The 21740-nt window shown below is 47.2% G+C and overlaps 1 protein-coding gene across 1 annotated transcript in view; it reads left to right on the top strand.

Annotated features, from left to right (window-relative positions):
• The window catches only part of LOC148151766 (EH domain-containing protein 3-like), a 43949-nt gene extending 27497 nt beyond the window's left edge, over window positions 1-16452 (top strand). Inside the window, exons 2-3 of the mRNA XM_087984029.1 lie at window positions 15563-15654; window positions 16418-16452. Coding sequence (XP_087840155.1) covers window positions 15563-15654; window positions 16418-16437 — 112 coding nt within the window. The 3' untranslated portion in view covers window positions 16438-16452. The remainder of the gene's footprint in view (window positions 1-15562; window positions 15655-16417) is intronic.
• The last annotated feature ends 5288 nt before the right edge of the window (window positions 16453-21740 follow it).

The following is a 21740-nucleotide window of genomic DNA, read 5'->3' as shown; positions in this document are numbered from 1 at the left end:
GAAGGGGTTAGAGGGATATGGACTAAATGCTGGCAAATGGGATTAGATTAATTTCAGATATTAAGTCCACATGGATGAGTTGGACTGAAGGGTCTGTTTCTGAATTGTACATCTTGATGACTGCCTCTATTTCATTTCTCAAAGTATTCCAAATTCAAACAAAAACATTCCTCTTGGAATTTGTTGCTTCCTTGGAACTACTTCTGTGATCAATCTTGCTCTGAACTGAATATTTACGACTTCATGAATTTTTCATGATACAACTCCTTTAACTTCACCTCGCCTTACCTTGTCAGTTCCTGTTGGGTACAACTATTTACTCACGACCTTCACAAAGGCTCCGAAGAAAACTAAAAATTCCCTTGGCCTGTCTTGCACATCTACAGGCCTTGACAGTCTATTGTGTCCTTTGAACTGTGAGGAAGCTCCCATTTTTATTTGCAATATCTTTAAAACCAGCTGCTTCCAGCAACTTAATCAGCACATAGGTTAGGCAAATCAAATTAGCCACAATGCCATAGAGGAGAAATTCCTGGCATGTATATGGGATGGTTTTCTTGACCAATATGTGGAGGAATGAACTAGAAAGCAGGCCATCTTAGACTGGTTACTGTGTAATGAGACTGGAATCATTGCATAAATACTTTGGTTCTGCCTTCACAAAAGGGAACACAAGTCAGATACCAGAAATGTCAGAGAATGCAAGATTTAGTGAGAGGGAAGAACTGAGGGGGGTCAATATTAGTCGAGAAATGATGCTGGGAAAATTGAGGGAATTGAAGGTGGATAAATAACAAGGGCCTGATAATCTACATCCCAGAAAAGTGGCTCTAGAAATAGTGGATGCATTGGTGGTCATCTTCCAGGATTCCAGAGACTCTGGCACAGTCCATGCAAATTGGTGGTTAGGTAATGTTACTCCAATATTCAAAAGGGGAGATAGAGAAAAACCATGGAATTATACACCAATAAGCCTGACATCGGTGGTGGGGAAAATTCTCGAATCCGTTATTAAGGGCTTTGTAGAGTAGCATTTAGAAAGCAGTGGCAGGATCAGACAAAGTCTTCATGGATTTATGAAGGAGAAATCCTGCTTGAGAAATCAGGTGGAATTCTGTGATGTAACTAGTAGAGTTGACAAGGAGGATCCAGACAATGTGGCATATTTGGACTTTCTGAAAGTGTTTGACAACGTCCTGCATAAGAGATTATTGTGCAAGATTAAAGCGCACAGATTGGGGGAAGTGTATTGAGATGGATAGAAAACTGGTTGGCAGAGAGGAAACAGTAGGAATTAATGGGTCCTTTTCAAATTGGCAGACACCAACTAATGGAGTGCCACAGGGATCAGTGCTAAGACCCCAACTATTCACAATATATATTACTGATTTGGATGAGGGAAGAAAATATAACATCTCAAAGTTTGCAGATGACAGCAAGTTGGGTGGGAGAATGAACTGTGATGAAGATGCAGAGATCTGGACGGGTTGGGTGAGTGAACAAATCAATTTGCAGATGCAGTATAATTTGGATAAATGTGAGGTAATTCCCTTTGGAAGCAAAACAAGCAGGCAGTTTACAACCGGAATGGCTGTAAATTGGGAGAGGGGAATGTGCAGTGGGACCTGGGTGTCCTTGTTCACCAGTTATAGAGTCATACAGCATGGAAACGGACCCTTCGGTTCAACCTGTCCATGCTGACCAGATATCCCAAGCCAAACTAGTCCCACCCACCTGCCAGCACCTTGCCCATATCCCTCCAAACCCTTCCTATTCATATACCCATCCAAATATCTCTTAAATGTTGCAATTGTACCAGCCTCCACCACATCCTCTGGCAACTCATTCCATACATGTACCACCCTCTGCGTGAAAAAGTTGCCCCTTGGGTCTCTTTTATATCTTTCCCCTCTCACCCTAAACCTATACCCTCTAGTTCTGGACTCCCCAACCCCAGGGAAAAGACTTTGTCTATTTACCCTATCCATGCCCCTCAATTTTGTAAACCTCTATAGGGCCACCCCTCAGCCTCTGACGTTCCAGGGAAAACAGCCCCAGCCTCTCCCTGTAGCTCAGATCCTCCAACCCTGGCAATATCCTTGTAAATCTTTTCTGAACCCTTTCAAGTTTCACAAACATCTTTCCGATAGGAAGGAGACCAGAATTGCTCACAATATTCCAACAGTGGCCTAACCAATGTCCTGTACAGCCGCAATATGACCTCCCAACTCCTGTACTCAATACTCTGACCAATATTGCATACCAAATGCCTTTTTCACTATCCTATCTAACTGTGACTCCACTTTCAAGGAGCTATGAACCTGCATCCAAGGTCTCTTTGTTCAGTAACACTCCCTAGGACCTTACCATTAAGTGTATAAGTCCTGCTAAGATTTGCTATCCCAAAATGCAGCACCCGCATTTATCTGAATTAAACTCCATCTGCCACTTCTCAGTCCATTGGCCCATCTGATCCAGATCCTGTTGTAATCTGAGGTAACCCTCTTCGCTGTCCACTACACCTCCAATTTTGGTGTCATCTGCAAACTTACTAACTGTACCTCTTATGCTCGCATCGAAATCATTTATGTAAATGACAAAAAAGTAGAGGACCCAGCACTGATCCTTGTGGCACTCCTGGTCACAGGCCTCCAGTCTGAAAAACAACCCTCCACCATCATCCTCTATCTTCTACCTTTGAGCCAGTTCTGTATCCAAATGGCTAGTTCTCCCTGTATTCCATGAGATCTAACCTTGCTAATCAGTCTCCCATAGGGAACCTTGTCGAACACCTTACTGAAGTCCATATAGATCACATCTACTGCTCTGCTCTCATCAATCTTCTTTGTTACTTCTTCAAAAAACTCAATTAAGTTTGTGAGACATGATTTCCCATGCACAAAGCCATGTTGACTATTCCGAATCAGTCCAAACATCAACTGAGACTGCCATAGTGTTAAAGGTTTAGCTGGAGAGAAATTTCTTAAGTGTGTACAAGACAATTTTCTGATTCAGTATGTGGATGTACCTACTAGAGAAGGTGCAAAAGTTGACCGACTCTTTGGAAATAAGGTAGGGCAGGTATCAGTGGGGGAGCACTTTGGGGCCAGCAACCATAATTCTATTTATTTTAAAATAGTGATGGAAAAGGATAGACCAGATCTAAAAGTTGAAGTTCTAAATTAGAGAAAGGTCAATTTTGACGGTATTAGGCAAGAACTTTCGAAAGCTGATTGGAGGCAGATGTTCCCAGGTAAAGGGACAGCTGGAAAATAGGAAGCCTTCAGAAATGAGATAACAAGAATCCAGAGAAAGTATATTCCTGTCAGGATGAAAGGGAAGGCTGGTAGGTATGGGGAATGTTGGATGATAAAAGAAATTGAGGGTTTGGTTAAGAAAAGGAAGGAAGCATATATCAGGTATAGACAGGATAGATCGAGTGAACCCTTAGAGTATAAAGAAAGTAGGAGTATACTTAAGAGGGAAATCTGGAGGGCAAAACGGGGACATGAGATAGCTTTGGCAAAAAAAATTAAGGAGAACCCAAAGGGTTTTTACAAATATATAAAGGACAAAAGGGTAACTAGGGAGAGAATAGGGCCCCTCAAAGATCGGCAAGGCGGCCTCTGTGTGGAGCCACAGAAAATGGGGGAGATACTAAATGAATACTTTGCATCAGTATTAACTGTGGAAAAGGATATGGAAGATATAGACTGTAGGGAAATAGGTGGTGACATCTTGCAAAATGTCCATATTACAGAGGAGGAAGTGCTGGATGTCTTGAAACGGTTAAAAGTGGATAAATCCCCGTGAGCTGATCAGGTGTACCCGAGAACTCTGTGGGAAGCTAGAGAAGTGATTGCTGGGCCTCTTGCTGAGATATTTGTATCATCGATAGTCACAGGTGAGGTGCCGGAAGACTGGAGGTTGGCAAACGTGCTGCCACTGTTTAAGAAGGGCGGTAAAGACAAGCCAGGGAACTGTAGACCGGTGAGCCTGACGTCGGTGGTGGGCAAGTTGTTGGAGGGAATCCTGAGGGACAGGGTGTGCATGTATTTGGAAAGGCAAGGACTGATTCAGGATAGTCAACATGGCTTTGTGTGTGGAGAATCATGTCTCGCAAACTTGGTTGAGTTTTTTGAAAATGTCCAGTTGGTGAAGGTAAGCACACAGGACTTGGAAACAAACATGATCCGCAAACTGGTTAGTTGATTGTCATCCTTCCATCTGTGAGAGATGATTGAAATGCAGCCTCAGCATTTTGCTGAGATTATCTGCTGCCCTCCGAATAGTTGAACAATTAATTCTGTAAAGAATCATCATCATCAAACAAAACCTGACAAGGCAAATGGTATGTTGGCCTTCATTGCAAGAGATTTTGAGTACAGGAGCAGGGATGTGTTCTGGCAGTTGTACAGGGCTTGGTGAGGCCACACCTAGAATATTATGTGCAGTTTTGGTCTCCTTTCCTAAGGAAGGATGCTCTTGCTCTCCAGGGAGTGCAGCGAAGGTTAACCAGGCTGATTCTAGGGTTGGAGGGTCTGACATATGAAGAGAGATTGTTTAGGTTAGGTTGTTTTCGCTGGAGTTCAGATGAGTGAGGGGGGCTCTCATAGAGACTTATAAAATTCTATCAGGACAAGACAGGGTGGATGTAGGGAGGATATTCCCAATGGTGTGTGTGTGTCCAGTACCAGGGATCGCCGTCTGAGGATTTGGGTGGACCATTTAGGATGGGGGTGAGGAGGTATTTCTTCACCCAAAGAGTGGGCAGCCTGTGGAATTTATTGCCACAGGAAGTAGTTGATGCCAAAACATTGAATGTATTCCAGAGGCAGCTAGATATAGCACTTGGAATGAATGGCATCAAAGGTTATTGGAAGAAGGCAGGAATGAGCTATTGAGTTGAATGATCAGCCACAATTGTGATGAGTGGTGGAGGAGGCTCAAAGGGCCGAATAGCCTCCTGCTGCTGCTTTCTTCTATGTTTGTGACTTGAGAATGTGCAGTAAAACTCTCTATTCCTGAACAGCTGCTGAGGTGATCAGAACACTAGTTATAGATCAGATCACTGAACTACATTTTAAACTTTTTCAAGCAAGCAATACCGACATCCCGTGTCTTCAGCCTATATACATCCTCCTGCATCGTCTGGTAACCCACCTCCCTATCCACAGCTCCCCAGTAGAGATGTACAACAGTGACAAATCAACTGTGATCCAACATTTTCTATCCATTGGAGTCAATATTATTCCACTATTAAACAATGTATCTCTGAAATCCACCTCTGTCTCAATCGGTGAGTTGACTTGCATTGTGGAGCTTGAGTGGCATGTAGACCAGCTGAATAAGAGGTCTCTGCAGCTGATCAAGAGTGTTCGAGGTCATCGCTCTCACACCATTTGTATGATCTTTTGATCTCTCTGGTTATCAAATCTGTGCCTGTGTGCTTCCTTTGCTTCACCTGACGAAGGGGCAGCACTCCTGAAGCTTGTGATTTCAACTAAGCCTTTTGGACTATAACCTGGTGTCATGTGTCTTCTGACCTTGTCCACCCCAGTCCAACACCGGCACCTCATCATCACTCAAGGATAGATTTCCTGTTATCATCCACATGTTCTCAGTCAGATCCCTCACACTGGTGTTCTTTTCCCTTCAGACCACTGCCTCCTGCTGGCCGACCAGCAGGCTAGCAAGGTTAAGTGGAAGCTGAATGTGAAACTGTTGACCTCAAAAAACATTGAAGAGCTGAAAAGGGATTTCATAATTGGAGAATCATGAAGCCTGTCTTTGTGTCCATTGGATTGGTGAGAAACAGTCAATGGAAACAACAAGAGGTTCTTTATCCTCAAAGGTGTTCAGAAGGCAAGAGAGAGGGATAGAAAACTATCCAAACTCCAAAAGATCATGCAGAACCTACTCCTGCTACAGACGATGGGGGTCGGTGTGACGGAGAATCCCCAGGAGGTGAAGAGTCAGCAAGTCTTGCTCTTTGCCTCGGAGGTCTCCAAGATTATCTTCCAATCCACCATGGAGCAGGATGAGACGTGTTCACGTTCTCCTTCCAGAATATGCACAAGGAGAGCTCTGTACTCAGCAGCCTGAATGAAGATGGCTCGGTAACATCATCTCACTCTAACTTCCTGAACCTCAGCAAATGCCAGTCGGGATGACAGGAAGCTCCCAGACAGAACGGCCTCCCAGCTCCTGTCTTCTATCACGGAGGTCTTAGACGACAGTGGCTGGTCCAGCCTCTCCCGCGTGCTATCCCTTGATGAGCTGACCAAGGCCCTAGAGTCCTTTAGAGAAGAATAAAACATGCCCAGAAACAGTGGCTTACTGCCGTTTTATTTGGCTCTGTGGGATTGGATTGGCCAGGACTGCTGGAGGTGGAAGACAGCATGTTTCTATCAGGTAGCATGTGCGAATCCACGAGGAAAGGTATTGTCACCCTCATCTACAAGCAGAAGGAGGAGATTAGAAATTGGCGATTGATATCATCGCTGAATGCAGACTACAGAATCCTGTCTAAGGTCCTGTCTAACCAGGTCAGGCCTGCTCTGGAATCAGTCATTCACCCAAACAAATCTGTGCATAGTAGTCAGGACCATCTCTGAGAGTCTCTCTCTCCACAGGGAGACGATTGCCTATTTGCAGGAGGGCGGATGCTTGTGGGGGCAGATGCTTGTCTCATCAGCATGGACCAGTAGAAGGTCTTTGACAGTAGAAGGCCTTTGACAGGATCTATCACAAATACATGTGATGTGCTCTTCAAAATAGGCTTTGCGGAGGGCATCCACATTTGGATCTGACTGCTTTATACCAACATCGTTAGTGCAGTCTGAATCAACGGGTGGGAATTGGAAAGCTTCCTGAACAGATCTGAAGTCAGGCAGGGCTGCCCTCTCTCCCTCAAGTGTGAGGTCATGCACTTTGGTCGCAAGAATACAAGCATGAACTATTTTCTAAATGAGTAGAAAATGCTGAAGTCTGAAGTACAAAGAGACTTCGGTGTTCTAGTCCAGAACTTGCAGGTCGAGTCAGTACTTAGGAAGGCAAATGCAGTGAAGGCATTTATTTCAAGAGGACTTCTGAGTATTTCTGAAGCTCTAGAAGGCCCTGGTTAGACCACATTTGGAGCAGTATGTGCAATTTTGGGCCCCATATCTCACGCAGGATGTACTTGCCCTGGAGCATGCTGAGAAGAGGTTCATGAGTATAGTTCTAGGAATGAAAAGCTGAACATATAAGGAACGTGTGAGGACTCTGGGTTTAGACTCAATGGAGTTTAGAAGGACGATAGGGGATCAAATTGAAACATACAGAATACTGACTGGCCTGGACCGAGTAGATGTTGGGAAGATGTTTCCGTTGGTAGGAGTGATGAGGACCCAAGGACATAGCCTCAGAGTAAAGGTAATTTGTTTTAGAACAGAGATGAGGAGAAATGTCTTCAGCCAGAGTGGTGAATCTATGGAATTTACTGTCACAAAAGGCTGTGGAGGCTAACTCATTAAGTATAATTAAGACTGAGCTCAATAGGTTCTCAAGGATCAAGGATTGCAGGGAGAAAGTGGGAGAATGGGGTTGAAAAATGTATCAGACATTATTGAATGGTGGAATAGACTCGATAGGCTGAATGGTCTAATTTCTGCTCCTATGTCTTATGGTGTTACGGTCAGTGTGTAGGCTCATGAGCATCTGCGATCAGTTTGAACTGGCCTCGGGAGCCAAGGTAAATCGAGGCAAGAGCAAGACCGTGTTCTTTGGAAAGTGCTGTCCGACCAATCCTTCATTCCCTTCACCGTCAGGACTGATTACCTGAAGGTGCTGGGAATATGATTTGGAGGGACTGGGGTGTGCACAAAATCTTGGGTAAAGCACTTTGCCAAGGTGACACAGAAACTGGGCTTTTGGGAGCACCCCTCCCTCTCCATTGTCATGAGGTAAACCCTGGTCAATAGGTGTGAGGAACTCTCTCTGCTGGACATGGTGTGGGTCTGGCTCATTCCCAGAACCTTCTCTATTGCAGTTACTCCATCTGGAGACCCAACATGGACTGTGTCTGCAGCGTCTCCATGTACAAAACCCTGGATAAAAGGGAGGGGGGAAATGTACCCCATGTCACCCTCATCCTGATGGTCATCTTTGCATGTGGCTGCATCAAGCTGTGCATAGACCCTTGATACACAAACACCAAGTATCACTATGTACTGAGGTTCTACCTGTCCCTGGTATTGTGAAGGATGCGACTGGCCTGGCTACCATGGAATGTTCCAAGTATTTGGACCATTCCGTATTACCTGTCCTTCATTGAGGTCAAAGGTGTTTCTCTTTGCAAATGTCTCCAAGTCGAGAATACATTGTGATCTCGAGACCCTGAGGGAATAGGAGAAGGTAAATCCTGTCACGTGGTTCCCTGAGCAGACTGTCAAAGTCACTCCAACCAAAATTTTCCAACAAGCTTCAAGACATTGCTTGACTGGTGATGAGAAGAACACTACCTGTGAGATCCTTCATGTATGCCCTGTTGGTCTGTGGAACTGCACACTGCTCTCGAAGTGGGGTGGGTAGGGGTAGAGACTTGTCACACATCTTCTGGAATGTGCCTTTTACAAAGGAAGGCTGGAGAAAGATGCAGTGGCTGTGTCAAGGTTCGTCCTGAGCAGCTCTGACACAGAGCTCTGTGCTATGGTCTGCTCCCCGGGACACAAACCGAGATAGACATTGACTGTGCCTGGAGAACCATCAACTCAGTGAAAGAAGCTGTTCGGTCTGCCTGAAACTTGTTAGTCAGGGTCAACTCCTTGTTCTGTAAGACCGAGTGTTGCAGACTGGCACATTCGAAGGTCCAGGACTACGTGCTGAGGGACACACTAAAGCTTGCCAAGGCGCAGTGGAGAAAGAGCACTGTCTGAGGTCTTCCTGCTGAAGTTAAATAGGATTCCATTACAGTACCAGACCCTCCTGCAATGTGAATACCTCAAATGCATGTGAATATAGTTCTATATGTGTCAGAGATGCCTTTGGTTTGTTATAATGGAATCAAACTCCAATGTTTCTTTGTTTCCTTGATATGATATTGTACAGAACTGAACTGCGTTTGTGACAATGTGTATATATGCAAAGATATTTTTATGAATAAAGTATATTCATGAAATGGAAAAAATGAGTCTTTCTGAATCCTGCTTCCTCAATGGTGAACACAGAGTTAAATAATCCCCTCAATGGGGCTGTTCTCTACTGACTGGGGTCTTCAGATTCTTTCTTTATTTCTCAGATAATGAAGCAGTTCATAATTACACACAGCAATTCAGAGCGGGACAACTTTTGATACCTGGATGGCAAGTGAAATCCATGCGGTGAAAGTGCCAGGCAGTGACCATGTCTGATCATACTAACACTGTTCGGTCCAAGTTTCAAATTCCTGGTCATTCTCATTGACCAGAAACTGAACTTGACCATCCAAATCAATACTGTTTCTATCAGGCCAGATTTGAGATTGTGCACTGACTCACTGTCTGCACAAACAAACCTCAGTAAAACTTACAATTCTAGTGTGTAATGGAATATTCACAATTTCCTGGATGGGTGCATTCCCAACAACATTCCAGAAAGTAGACACAACAGTCCACAATAAACCAATCTCCTTGACCGGAATCCCATGTATTATCTTCAGTACTCCATTCCTGCCTCTGATGGAACATTGCTCTGTCAATCTGTACTTGCTACAGGATGCAGTGAGGTACTGCAGCTTCTTCAGCTGTTTGTCCTCATTCACACTCAAAGGACAAATGCAGCAGGTAGATGAGAACACTCATCATTTCCAAGTTTCCCTCTGAGACATTACTCTCCATTGTGTCACCATCACTGGCTTCATATTCTAGAACAACTACCTTAACAATGCTAGTGTACAGACACCACACAGACCACAGCGATTCTAACAGACGACTCACCACCATCTTTGGGCATCAAGGAATGGGCAATAAAAACCAATCTTGCCAGAATCCTCAACACGCCAAGAGGCAACAACAAACACTGTATGCAATGTGAAATGACTAAACCAAATATGTTTCTGTTCAAGTTTTTTCCAGCTTAATTTTTCAACGTGAATGACCACCACTTTTAAAGTGTAGCTCATTGCTCTGAAATGCAGATCTTGTAGATGTATGGACGTACAATTGGAATTTAGTTTCAGGTCTGCCTTTTGAGTCTAATTTTTCTTCAGTGAATGTTGGGTGGTCCAATCTTAGAATCTCCAACACCCCAAGAGGAAACTGCATACACAATGTTTGTTATGTGAAATGACTAAACCAAATATGTTGGCCAACATTTACAACATCGCTGTTCATGAGAAAGATACTGAACTAACTCTATTACTTTGCACTAAGAGGAATATCAATTGGCCCCTTTTCTCAATAGTATCTCAATGGTGATGGAATATTTTAATGTTGAGTCATGAGAGATGTAGAAAAATATTGAGACTTAAAGTGACTCCATCCATACCTGGACCATTCAAATCTCTGAATTTGACTAAATGCAGATTTTACAACATGAGACGCAAAATGTACCTGTCATTCTCCCAGGCTCTTTACTCCCTGGAACTGTGACAAATCTTGTGGTAAATCCTGAACCAAGCAGGAACGAGGTGGTGGGTGGGAGAGTGATACCACACGGCATTAGGATACCACACCACCTTAGATTGGAGGGAATGAACCCTGGCATCGGGAACGTGGTCCAGGAAAAGGTCTTGGGGAAGGGGAAAAGAAGTTTGGAGCAGGGAATGTGAAGAGATGGGAGTGGGAACTGGAGTGACATTTGGACGGACCACAGGATGGGAATAGTCTCCAGGGGTTGAAAAGTCTCTGCATTTTTGTAGAGCAGAAACTTCAAAACATTAAAATCAACATGAGGCTGGACTTCTCCGAACCGAGAAGCTAAATCACATCAGGTTTGTGCTGACAGATCTCACGAGAGGAGTCTCTGTCTCAATGCCTCTGTCAGTGGCTATAATTGTATCTGGGGAGAATATTGTTAGGGGGATGAATGAGGAAAAGGCTTTGTTTGAATATCAGAGTGCTCCAACACCAGGTTTACAGCAGAACAACAGTCAAAATTGACAAAGGGAATGCTGAGAGATTGGTCCAACCCACAGGGCACCACATTCCCAGAGGAAAATGTTCATGGAAGAACGATAAAGATCACAAAGGGGAAGTCATCATCACCACTTTATATTTACAGTTGTGTAGATGAGTTAATACTAACACAAGACGAAACTGAGTCAGTTGCTGCAGCAGGTGTCAATGAGGATAAGGTAGAAACACCTGAAAACTAGGCAGTAGACAAGAACACAACTGTATATTGAATCAAACTGTGCACTTCACTACACTGCACGAAGGTGGGAACTCGCCCGATAGTTAAAGAGGACTCACTATGTTATTCACACAACATCAAATATTCAAAATTGGATGGACAATAAACTTCAGTCTTTGGGAATGGAGTGAATTGTCTTCTGGAGGAGAAAGTGAGGTCTGCAGATGCTGGAGATCAGAGCTGAAAATGTGTTGCTGGAAAAGCGCAGCAGGTCAGGCAGCATTCAGGGAACAGGAGAATCGACGTTTCAGGCATAAGCCCTTCTTTGAAAAATTTTTTTTGTACTTTATAACCTCAAATTGTTCTCAAAATATAGATAAACGATCATTTGACAAACATCAAATTGTCATTTTTTAGGCGTTGAGAGTGTGGTGCTGGAAAAGCACAGCAGGTCAGGCAGTATCCGAGGAGCAGGAGAATCGACATTTTGGGCAAAAGCCCTTATTCCTGAAGAAGGGCTTTTGATTGAAACTTTGATTCTTCTGCTCCTCGAATGCTGCCTGACCTGCTGTACTTTTCCATCCTCTGATCTCCAGCGTCTGCAATCCTCACTTTCTTCTATTTTTCAGGTGTGTCCAGGAAGGATTCCTGACTCAAAATGGAGATAGGCTAACTAGAGGGGAGGCCTTATTGGATTTGGTGCATGGCAACAAGCCAGGTCAGGTGCCAGAACTCTTGGTGGGAGAGCATTTTGTTGATAGCGATCACAACACCTTGACCTTTACTATAGTCATGGAGAGGGATAGGAGCAGACAGTAGGGGAAGTTATTTAATTAGGGCAGGGGGAATTACAATGCTATTCAGCAGGAACTGTGGAGCATAAATTGGGAACAGATGTTCTCAGGGAAATACACGACAAAAATGTGGAGATTGTTTAGGGAGCACTTGCTGCAAGTGGTGGATTGGGAGGGATGGTCGGGTGAAGGAACCTTTGATAACAAGAGATGTGGAACATCTAGTCAAAAGGAAGGAGGAAACTTATTTAAGGTTGAGGAAGCAAGGATCAGACAAGGCTGTGCTGAAAATGTGTTGCTGGAAAAGCGCAGCAGGTCAGGCAGCATCTAAGGAGCGGTAGAATCGACGTTTCGGGCATGAGCCCTTCTTCAGGAATGTAGAGGGTTGTAGAGAGTTACAAGGTAGCCAGGAAGGAACTGAAGAATGGACTTAAGAGAGCTAGAAGTGGGGGTGGGGGGGCATGAAAATGCCTTAGCGGGTAGAATTAAGGAAAACCGCAAGGCGTTTTACACTTATGTGAGGAACAAGAGGATGGCCAGAGAGAGGATTGAGCCGATCTGGGATAGTGGAGAGAACTTGTGTCTGGAGTCGGAAGAGGTAGGGGAGGTCCTTAATGAATACTTTGCTTCCATGTTCACTACTGAGAGGGATCTTGACATTTCTGAGGTCAGTGTGACACAGGTTGATGTTAAGAAAGAGAATGTGCTGGAAATTTTGAAAAACACGAGGATAAATAAGTCCTCTGGGCCAGACGGGATATACCCAAGTTTTATACAGGATGTGAGGGAAGAGATTGCTGCTCCTTTGGCGATGTCTGTGTCCTCACGATCCACTGGCCAGATGTTTAGAGGGTGGCAAATGTTATTCCCTTATTCAACAAACTGAATAAGGATAATCCTGTAGAGCCATCTCGTCAATATTCCACAAATTCCTTTCCTTGTAATCCACTACCAACCTGATTTTCCCAGTCCACCTGCATATTGAAATCCCCCAGGATCGCTGTAACATGGCCTTTCTTACATGCCTTTTCTATTTCCTGGTGTATCTTGTGCCCCGCATCCTGACTGTTGTTTGGTGGCCTGTACATAACTCCCTCATTTTTCGCCTTTGCAGTTCTTCAGTTCTACCCATGCAGATTCAACACCATCTGACCCTACTTAGTTCTTTATTATTGATTTAATTTCAGTTTTTTTATTAATGCCCCCACTCCCCTCTGCCCACCAGCCTGTTTTTTTCTACAGCATGTATATCCTTGGATATTTAGCTCCAACTGCTGTTCCCCGACAGCCACGTCCTCATGATGCCCTCTACATGGCCAAACGCCAGCTCGCAGATACCTCCTCCTACAGCCCCCTTGACCATGACCCCACCCACCACCACCAAACCATCATCTCCCAGACCATCCATAACCTCATCACCTTGGGGGATCTCCCATCCACTGCCTCCAACCTCATAGTCCCACAACCCCGCACCCCCCGCTTCTACCTCCTGCCCAAAATCCACAAACCTGACTGCCCCAGCCGACCCATTGTCTCCACCTGCTCCTGCCCCACCGAACTCCTCTCCGCATACCTTGACATGGTCCTGTCCGCCTTAGTCCAAGAACTCCCCACGTACGTTCGGGACACCACCCATGCCCTCCACCTGCTCCATGATTTTCGCTTCCCCGGTCCCCAACGCCTTATTTTCACCATGGACATCCAGTCCCTGTACACCTCCATCCCCCATCACGAAGGACTCAAAGCCCTCCGCTTCTTCCTTGCCCGCTGTACCGACCAGTACCCTTCCACTGACACCCTCCTTCGACTGACTGAACTGGTCCTCACCCTGAACAACTTCTCTTTCCAATCCTCCCACTTCCTCCAAACCAAAGGAGTAGCCATGGACCCCAGCTATGCCTGCCTCTTCGTAGGATATGTGGAACAGTCCATCTTCCGCAACTACACTGGCCCCATCCCCCCCACCTTTTCCTCCGCTACATCGATGACTGTATCGGCGCCGCCTCGTGCTCCCACAAGGAGGTTGAACAGTTCATCCACTTCACCAACACCTTCCGCCCCGACCTCAAATTCACCTGGACAGTCTCAGATTCCTCCCTCCCCTTCCTCGACCTTTCTATTTCTATCTCAGGCGACCGAATCAACACGGACATCTACTACAAACCGACCGACTCCCACAGCTACCTGGACTACACCTCCTCCCACCCTGCCCCCTGTAAAAACGCCATCCCATTCTCCCAATTCCTTCGACTCCGCCGCATCTGCTCCCAGGAGGACCAGTTCCAAAAACGTACAACCCAGATGGCCTCCTTCTTCAAGGACCGCAATTTCCCCCCCGACGTGGTCGACGATGCCCTCCACCGCATCTCTTCCACTTCCCGCTCCTCCGCCCTTGAGCCCCGCCCCTCCAACCGCCACCAGGAAGGAACCCCACTGGTCCTCACCTACCAATCTCCATGTACAGTGCATCATCCTCCGTCATTTCCGCCACCTCCAAACGGACCCCACCACCAAGGATATATTTCCCTCCCCTCCCCTATCAGCATTCTGTAAAGACCACTCCAACTGTGACTCCCTCGTCAGATCCACACCCCCCACCAACCCAACCTCCACTCCCGGCACCTTCCCCTGCAACCGCAGGAGGTGCAAGACTTGCGCCCACACCTCCCCCCTCATCTCCCTCCAAGGCCCCAAAGGAAACTTCCATATTCGCCACAGATTCACCTGCGCCTCCACACACATCATCTATTGCATCCTCTGCACCCGATGTGGCCTCCTCTATATTGGGGAGACAGGCTGCCTACTTATGGAGCATTTCAGAGAACACCTCTGGGACACCCGGACCAACCAACCCAACCACCCTGTGGCTCAACATTTCAACTCCCCCTCCCACTCCACCAAAGATATGTAGGTCTTTGGACTCCTCCATCGCCAGACCACAACAACACAACGGTTGGAGGAAGAGCGCCTCATCTTCCGCCTAGGAACCCTCCAACCACAAGGGATGAACTCGGATTTCACCAGTTTCCTCATTTCCCCTCCCCCCACCTTGTCTCAGTCAAATCCATCGAATTCAGCACTGCCTTCCTAACATGCAATCTTCTTCCTGACCTCTCTGCCCCCACCCCAGTCTGACCTATCACCCTCACCTTGACCTCTTTTCACCTATCACATTTCCAACGCCCCTCCCCCAAGTCCCTCCTCCCTACCTTTTATCTTAGCCTGCTGGACAAACTTTCCTCATTCCTGAAGAAGGGCTTATGCCCAAAACGTCGATTCTCCTATTCCCTGGATGCTGCCTGACCTGCTGCGCTTTTCCAGCAACACATTTTCAGCTCTGCCCTCCACATCACACCATCGAGGGCCAAAGGGTCTGTACTGCGCTGTATTTTTTCTATACCTGCCAATTTCAATCTGCCCTATAAGCTCATTTACCTTATTTTGTGCACATTCAGCTACAATACCTTCGGTGCTGGATTGACTGTCCCTCTGCTCGTTGTTATTCACTTATCCAATGTGCTTGAAGAACAAAAATGGATTAATGCAAGTAGGTTTTACGTAGGAATTGGAATGACATTTTTCTGGAAGGTTCTGTTACCTTTGTATGTATTGAACAATGAGATGTGATAATTCTAAAACTTTTCTGTCTTCCTCAAACTACACATTGTATTAACCAAAAAGTTCTGTGCATAATTCTGATCTCATTAGCGAGAGAAAGATGTACCCTTATACCTTGTTTCCAGTGAATGCAGTGACTGGTCATTAGACAGATTATGTATATGTGCCCACATTGGGAATTTGACCAATTTTAATTTCCTATCTCATAAATCCTGCAATCCTGTTTATAAACACTGCCCTCTATTGGCAGTCAATAATTTCAACCTGAACCAAAAATGTGGCATTTATTCTTAATTCAAAATTATTTAGTGCATTAACATCAACGTTGGGTCGGAAATTCTGATCTTTTGAGAGTCAGTGGCTGTCACCAACACAACTTTCCCCATTCCCCCGACCCAAAGCACTCCTGACATGACCCTGTCAGACCGGACAAACCCCCTCCACCTGACACCCATGATCCAGCTGGACCTGAAACTCCCTCAGCTCCCCACCAACCCCAGGAGTCTGCAGAATCTTCAAACACACTTTCCCACACTGTCCAATGATGTCATTGCGCTGACCTGAATTCACTCTTGGGTACGATGAGCAAAAATACGGATGTCATCCACTACTATAACTGAAGTGAGACTTCTTTACTCTTTCTAAGGAACGCTCACCAGACCTGAAACATTAACTCTCTTTCCTCTCCCCAGATGCTTTTGAGACTTACTGAACTTTTCCAGCAATTTCCTGGCCTTTTACCTGTCTGGGAGCAGCGGGAGATAGATTGGAGGTGACATGGAGACCAGGAGGGTGCCAAGAAGATAAGGACTTAGTATATATTTAGACAGCGGCTAAACCCAAGATACTACATGCCCACCCCCCTCCTCTAACTAGATGAAAAAGACTGTAAGATAAGGTTTTTATTTTTTTCTCTTTCTTCCATATATTTAAGTGCATTGATTGGTTTTAGTTAGTTGATATAAAGCTAAGGCTTACAATGGCAGGGGACCTCAGACCCGTGACATGTGCCTTTTGCTTGATGTGGGAGCTCAGGAACGTGGCTGACGTTCCTGACTCTTACACTTGCAAGAAGTATGTCCAGCTGCAGCTCTTGTTTGACTGCATGATGGCTCTGGAGCTGCGGGTGGACTCACTGTGGAGCATCCGCAATGCTGAGGAGGTCGTGGAGAGCATGTTTTGCGAACTGGTCACACCACAGTTTAGAATTGCTGAGGGAGACAGTGAAAGGTGACCAAAAGGCAGAAAAAGAGTAGGAAGGCAGTGCAGGTGTCCCCTGCAGTCATCTCCCTCCAAAACAGGTATACCGATTTGGATACTGTTGGGGGAGATGGCTCACCAGGAGAGAGCAGCAGTTGCCAAGATCATGGCACCGTGGCGGGCACTGCAGTTTAGTGCAAGAAAAAGACTCGTAGGGCTATAGTCATAGGGGATTCTATTGTAAGGGGAGTAGATAGGCGGTGCTGTAGCCAAAAACGGGACTCCTGGATGGTATGTTGCCTCCCAGGTGCTCGGGTCAGGGATGTCACCGATTGGCTGCAGAGCATTCTAAAAGGGGAGGGTGAACAGCTAGTTGTCTTGGTGCATATAGGCACCAATGATATAAGTAAAAAATTAGATGAAGTCCTGAAAGCAGAATTCAGGGAACTAGGAAAGAAGTTAAAAAGGAGGACCTCAAAGGTAGTGATCTCGGGATTACGACCGGTGCCACGTGCTAGCCAGCGTAGAAATGAAAGAACATGTGGCTTGAGGGATGGTGTAGGAGGGAGGGATGTCATTACAACACATTCTCATTGCAAGTAATTAATGTACATTGGGACACCATAGACATAGCAGCACAATTCAACCATTCTGCCCATCGAGTCTACTCTGCCATTCGGTCATGGCTGATAGTTTCCCAACCCTAATTCTCCTGCTTTCTCCCCTCAGCCCCGAATCCCTGTAAACAGGTACAAATAGAATTAAGATTGTAATTATGCTGTTCACCAGAAACAGTAATTAATGGAGAGCAAATGCCAGGGCAACGCTGACCCAGTGAGAGTCTGTGCCAGGGCAGTGCTGACCCAGTGAGAGTCTGTCAGGGCAACGCTGACCCAGTGAGAGTCTGTGCCACAGTGATCGCCTTTCACTGGTGTACAGCCTGTGTCAGGAGAAGGATGTCAGTGGGAGTAGTTTTGAAGATGAGGGTCACTAAGCCACTCTCAGTAATCCCAGGGGAGGAGAGAAGGACACAAACAGGATGTTTGTGAGATATTCCAGTCACTGGGCAGTCAGCACCACACCGACCTCATCTACTACTCAGTGAGTAAACAATGGTCTGTCCATGGTCAGAGAGCAGAATAGCTCATAGAATCATTGAATCCCCACAGTGTGAAAACAAGCCATTCAGCCCATTAGTCCACACCAACCCACTGAAGGATATGCCACCCAGACCATTCCCCTACCTTATCCTTGCATTACCCATTACTGCTTTCCTGGGTTTTCAGAGTTCCCAGGAGCCAGCACACAGAGAGTTAATGATTTCTGAATCCATTGCAAGGTCAGAACAAAGAGAAATTTCCATAATTAATCAGCTGGATTGTTTCTCCAAGACACCATGTTCCTACCGGAAGCGAAACTGTGTTCAAAATCATCTTCATGAAAGAGTACATAAAGATTGTAGCTCAGTGTTCAAACTGCAGATCCACCTGAAGGTGCAGAGGAGTCAGTCAGTGCATTCACCAGTGATCTGAGAGAACACCAAGATGCTGAGAATCTTCTTAACTGTGTCTGCCCTCTTTGGACATCAAATTGCTACATATGACACAGAGCAGGAGGTGATCGATCTCTGTAGAGTCTAGAGCCAGAACAAGTCATCTAGGACAAGGTCAGTACAGCTAAGAGTTTCCTCTTTTCTGTCGTGTTTGTACCAGTGGAGATTGTTTCATGCTGTTTTTATTCCATAACCTGCAGTGCACCGACAGTGCACATCCCAACCTGAACCATGAGACTGGACTGAAATTACTCCTCGGGCCCCATTAACACTTTCTACATGAGCTGCCATCGCCTGCCTAGCTCCCACTGCCAGCTTGTGCAGTAAGAAGAATATTAGGGCTTCCATCTCCAGCAGCAGGTGAAGGGAAGTGTCAGTGTGCTCACAGAGAGGGGGATGGTGGGGATCAATGCAAGGACTGTAGAGTCAGGGAGCTCTCCTACTGCTCCTGTCTTCACTCAATCTAACCCTGTATTTGAAAGGCAGCTTATCACAGGCTGAAGGTCTGTGCTGGATTTCAACCCAGGTCCCCAGAACCTGATCTGGGTCTCTGGATTAATAGCCTTGTGATAAATCCCATGAGGCCATCACCTGCTCCAATCCAGCAGGCTGTAAGTAATGGTATTTTTATCCTTTCATTCAGTGAAGGTGTTGCTGGCATGGCTGAAATCACGCTCAGTGACTTCCCTACTTCCCTCCGCCACCCCTACTGCCGTGTCTGCCACCACTTCCGACTCCACCAGCGCCACTCACCTGCATTCTGCTGACACGCCCCCCACAGACCCCACTGTCACTATCCCCACGCCCCAGAACCCCGAGGGGAACACTCCCCCTGCTCATGACTCTACCCCCATTCCTCCCACCATCACACCCACTACAGGTACTGGCTCCGACCCCACTCCCAGCTCTACACCCACACCAGCTCCAGGCTCCCAGCCCTGCCGAGTTTTCACCATCCCCCCAGACCTCCCCCTCACTGAGGACGAACGATCAGTCCTCAGCAAAGGACTCACCTTCGGCCCCCTCCGTCCACGCATCAATGAATTTAATACAAGCCGTGACATCGAACAATTCTTCCGTCGCCTCCGCCTCCGAGCTTACTTTCACAATCAGGACCCCCGCCCACCTTCCGAGGACCCCTTCGCCCACCTCCAACACACTGCATCCACCTGGACACCCCGCGCTGGCCTATTACCTGCCCTCGACCTCTTCATTTCCAACTGCCGCCGGGACATTAGCCGCCTCAACCTGTCGACCCCCCTCCCCCACTCCAACCTCTCACCCTCACAACGCGCAGCCCTCCAATCCCTCTGCTCCAATCCTGACCTCACCATCAAGCCAGCGGACAAAGGGGGCGCAGTGGTAGTCTGGTGCACTGACCTCTACATCGCTGAAGCCAAACGCCAACTCGAGGACACCTCTTCCTACCGCCCCATTGACCATGACCCCACCCCCCATCACCAAACCATCATCTCCCAGACCATACAGAACCTCATCACCTCAGGAGATCTCCCACCCACAGCTTCCAACCTCATAGTCCGGGAACCCCGCACTGCCCGGTTCTACCTCCTTCCCAAGATCCACAAGCCTGACCACCCTGGCCGACCCATTGTCTCAGCATTCTCCTGCCCCACTGAACTCATCTCTACCTACCTCGACACTGTCCTATCCCCCCTAGTCCAGGAACTCCCCACATACGTTCGAGACACCACCCATGCCCTCCACCTCCTCCAAGACTTCCGTTTCCCCGGCCCCCAACGCCTCATCTTCACCATGGATATCCAATCCCTCTACACCTCCATCCGCCATGACCAGGACCTCCAAGCCCTCCCTTTTTTCCTCTCCAGACGTTCCCAACAGTACCCCTCCACCGACACTCTCATTCGTTTGGCCGAACTGGTCCTCACCCTTAACAATTTCTCCTTTGAATCCTCCCACTTCCTCCAGACCAAAGGGGTAGCCATGGGCACACGTATGGGCCCCAGCTATGCCTGTCTCTTTGTTGGCTACGTAGAGCAGTTGATCTTCCGTAATTATACCGGCACCACTCCCCACCTCTTCCTCCGCTACATTGATGACTGCATTGGTGCCACCTTGTGCTCCCGCGAGGAGGTTGAGCAATTCATCAACTTCACCAACACATTTCACCCTGACCTTAAATTTACCTGGACCATCTCTGACACCTCCCTCCCCTTCCTGGACCTCTCCATCTCCATCAGTGACGACCGACTTGACACTGACATCTTCTACAAACCCACCGACTCCCACAGCTACCTGGATTACACCTCTTCCCACCCTACCTCTTGCAAAAATGCCATCCCGTATTCCCAATTCCTCCGCCTCCGCCGTATCTGCTCCCAGGAGGAGCGGTTCCACCATAGAACACACCAGATGGCCTCCTTCTTTAGAGACCGCAATTTCCCTTCCCACGTGGTTAAAGATGCCCTCCAACGCATCTCATCCACATCCCGCACCTCCGCCCTCAGACCCAACCCCTCCAACCGCAACAAGGACAGAACGCCCCTGGTGCTCACCTTCCACCCTACTAACCTTCGCATAAACCAAATCATCCGCCGACATTTCCGCCACCTCCAAACAGACCCCACCACCAGGGATATATTTCCCTCCCCACCCCTCTCCGCCTTCCGCAAAGACCGTTCCCTCCGTGACTACCTGGTCAGGTCCACGCCCCCCTACGACCCACCCTCCCATCCTGGCACTTTCCCCTGCCACCGCAGGAACTGTAAAACCTGCGCCCATACCTCCTCCCTCACCTCTATCCAAGGCCCCAAAGGAGCGTTCCACATCCATCAAAGTTTTACCTGCACATCCACTGATATCATTTATTGTATCCGTTGCTCCCGATGCGGTCTCCTCTACATTGGAGAGACTGGGCGCCTCCTAGCAGAGCGCTTTAGGGAACATCTCCGAGACACCCGCACCAATCAACCAAATCGCCCAGTGGCTCAACATTTCAACTCCCCCTCCCACTCTGCCGAGGATATGGAGGTGCTGGGCCTCCTCCACCGCCGCTCCCTCACCACCAGACGCCTGGAGGAAGAACGCCTCATCTTCCGCCTCGGAACACTTCAACCCCAGGGCATCAATGTGGATTTCAACAGTTTCCTCATTTCACCTTCCCCCACCTCATCCTAGCTTCTAACCTCCAGCAACTCGATCCCCTGACCTGTCCGGACTTGTCCGACCTGCCCAGCTCCTTTTCCACCTATCCACTCCACCCTCTCCTCCCTGACCTATCACCT

Source organism: Chiloscyllium plagiosum, unplaced genomic scaffold (genome assembly GCF_037043375.1).
Source record: "Chiloscyllium plagiosum isolate Xiang-an unplaced genomic scaffold, Cpla_swu_hap1 HiC_scaffold_3, whole genome shotgun sequence".
In the NCBI taxonomy this organism is placed as follows: Eukaryota; Metazoa; Chordata; class Chondrichthyes; order Orectolobiformes; family Hemiscylliidae; genus Chiloscyllium; species Chiloscyllium plagiosum.
This window is presented reverse-complemented; position numbering and strand designations above follow the sequence as displayed.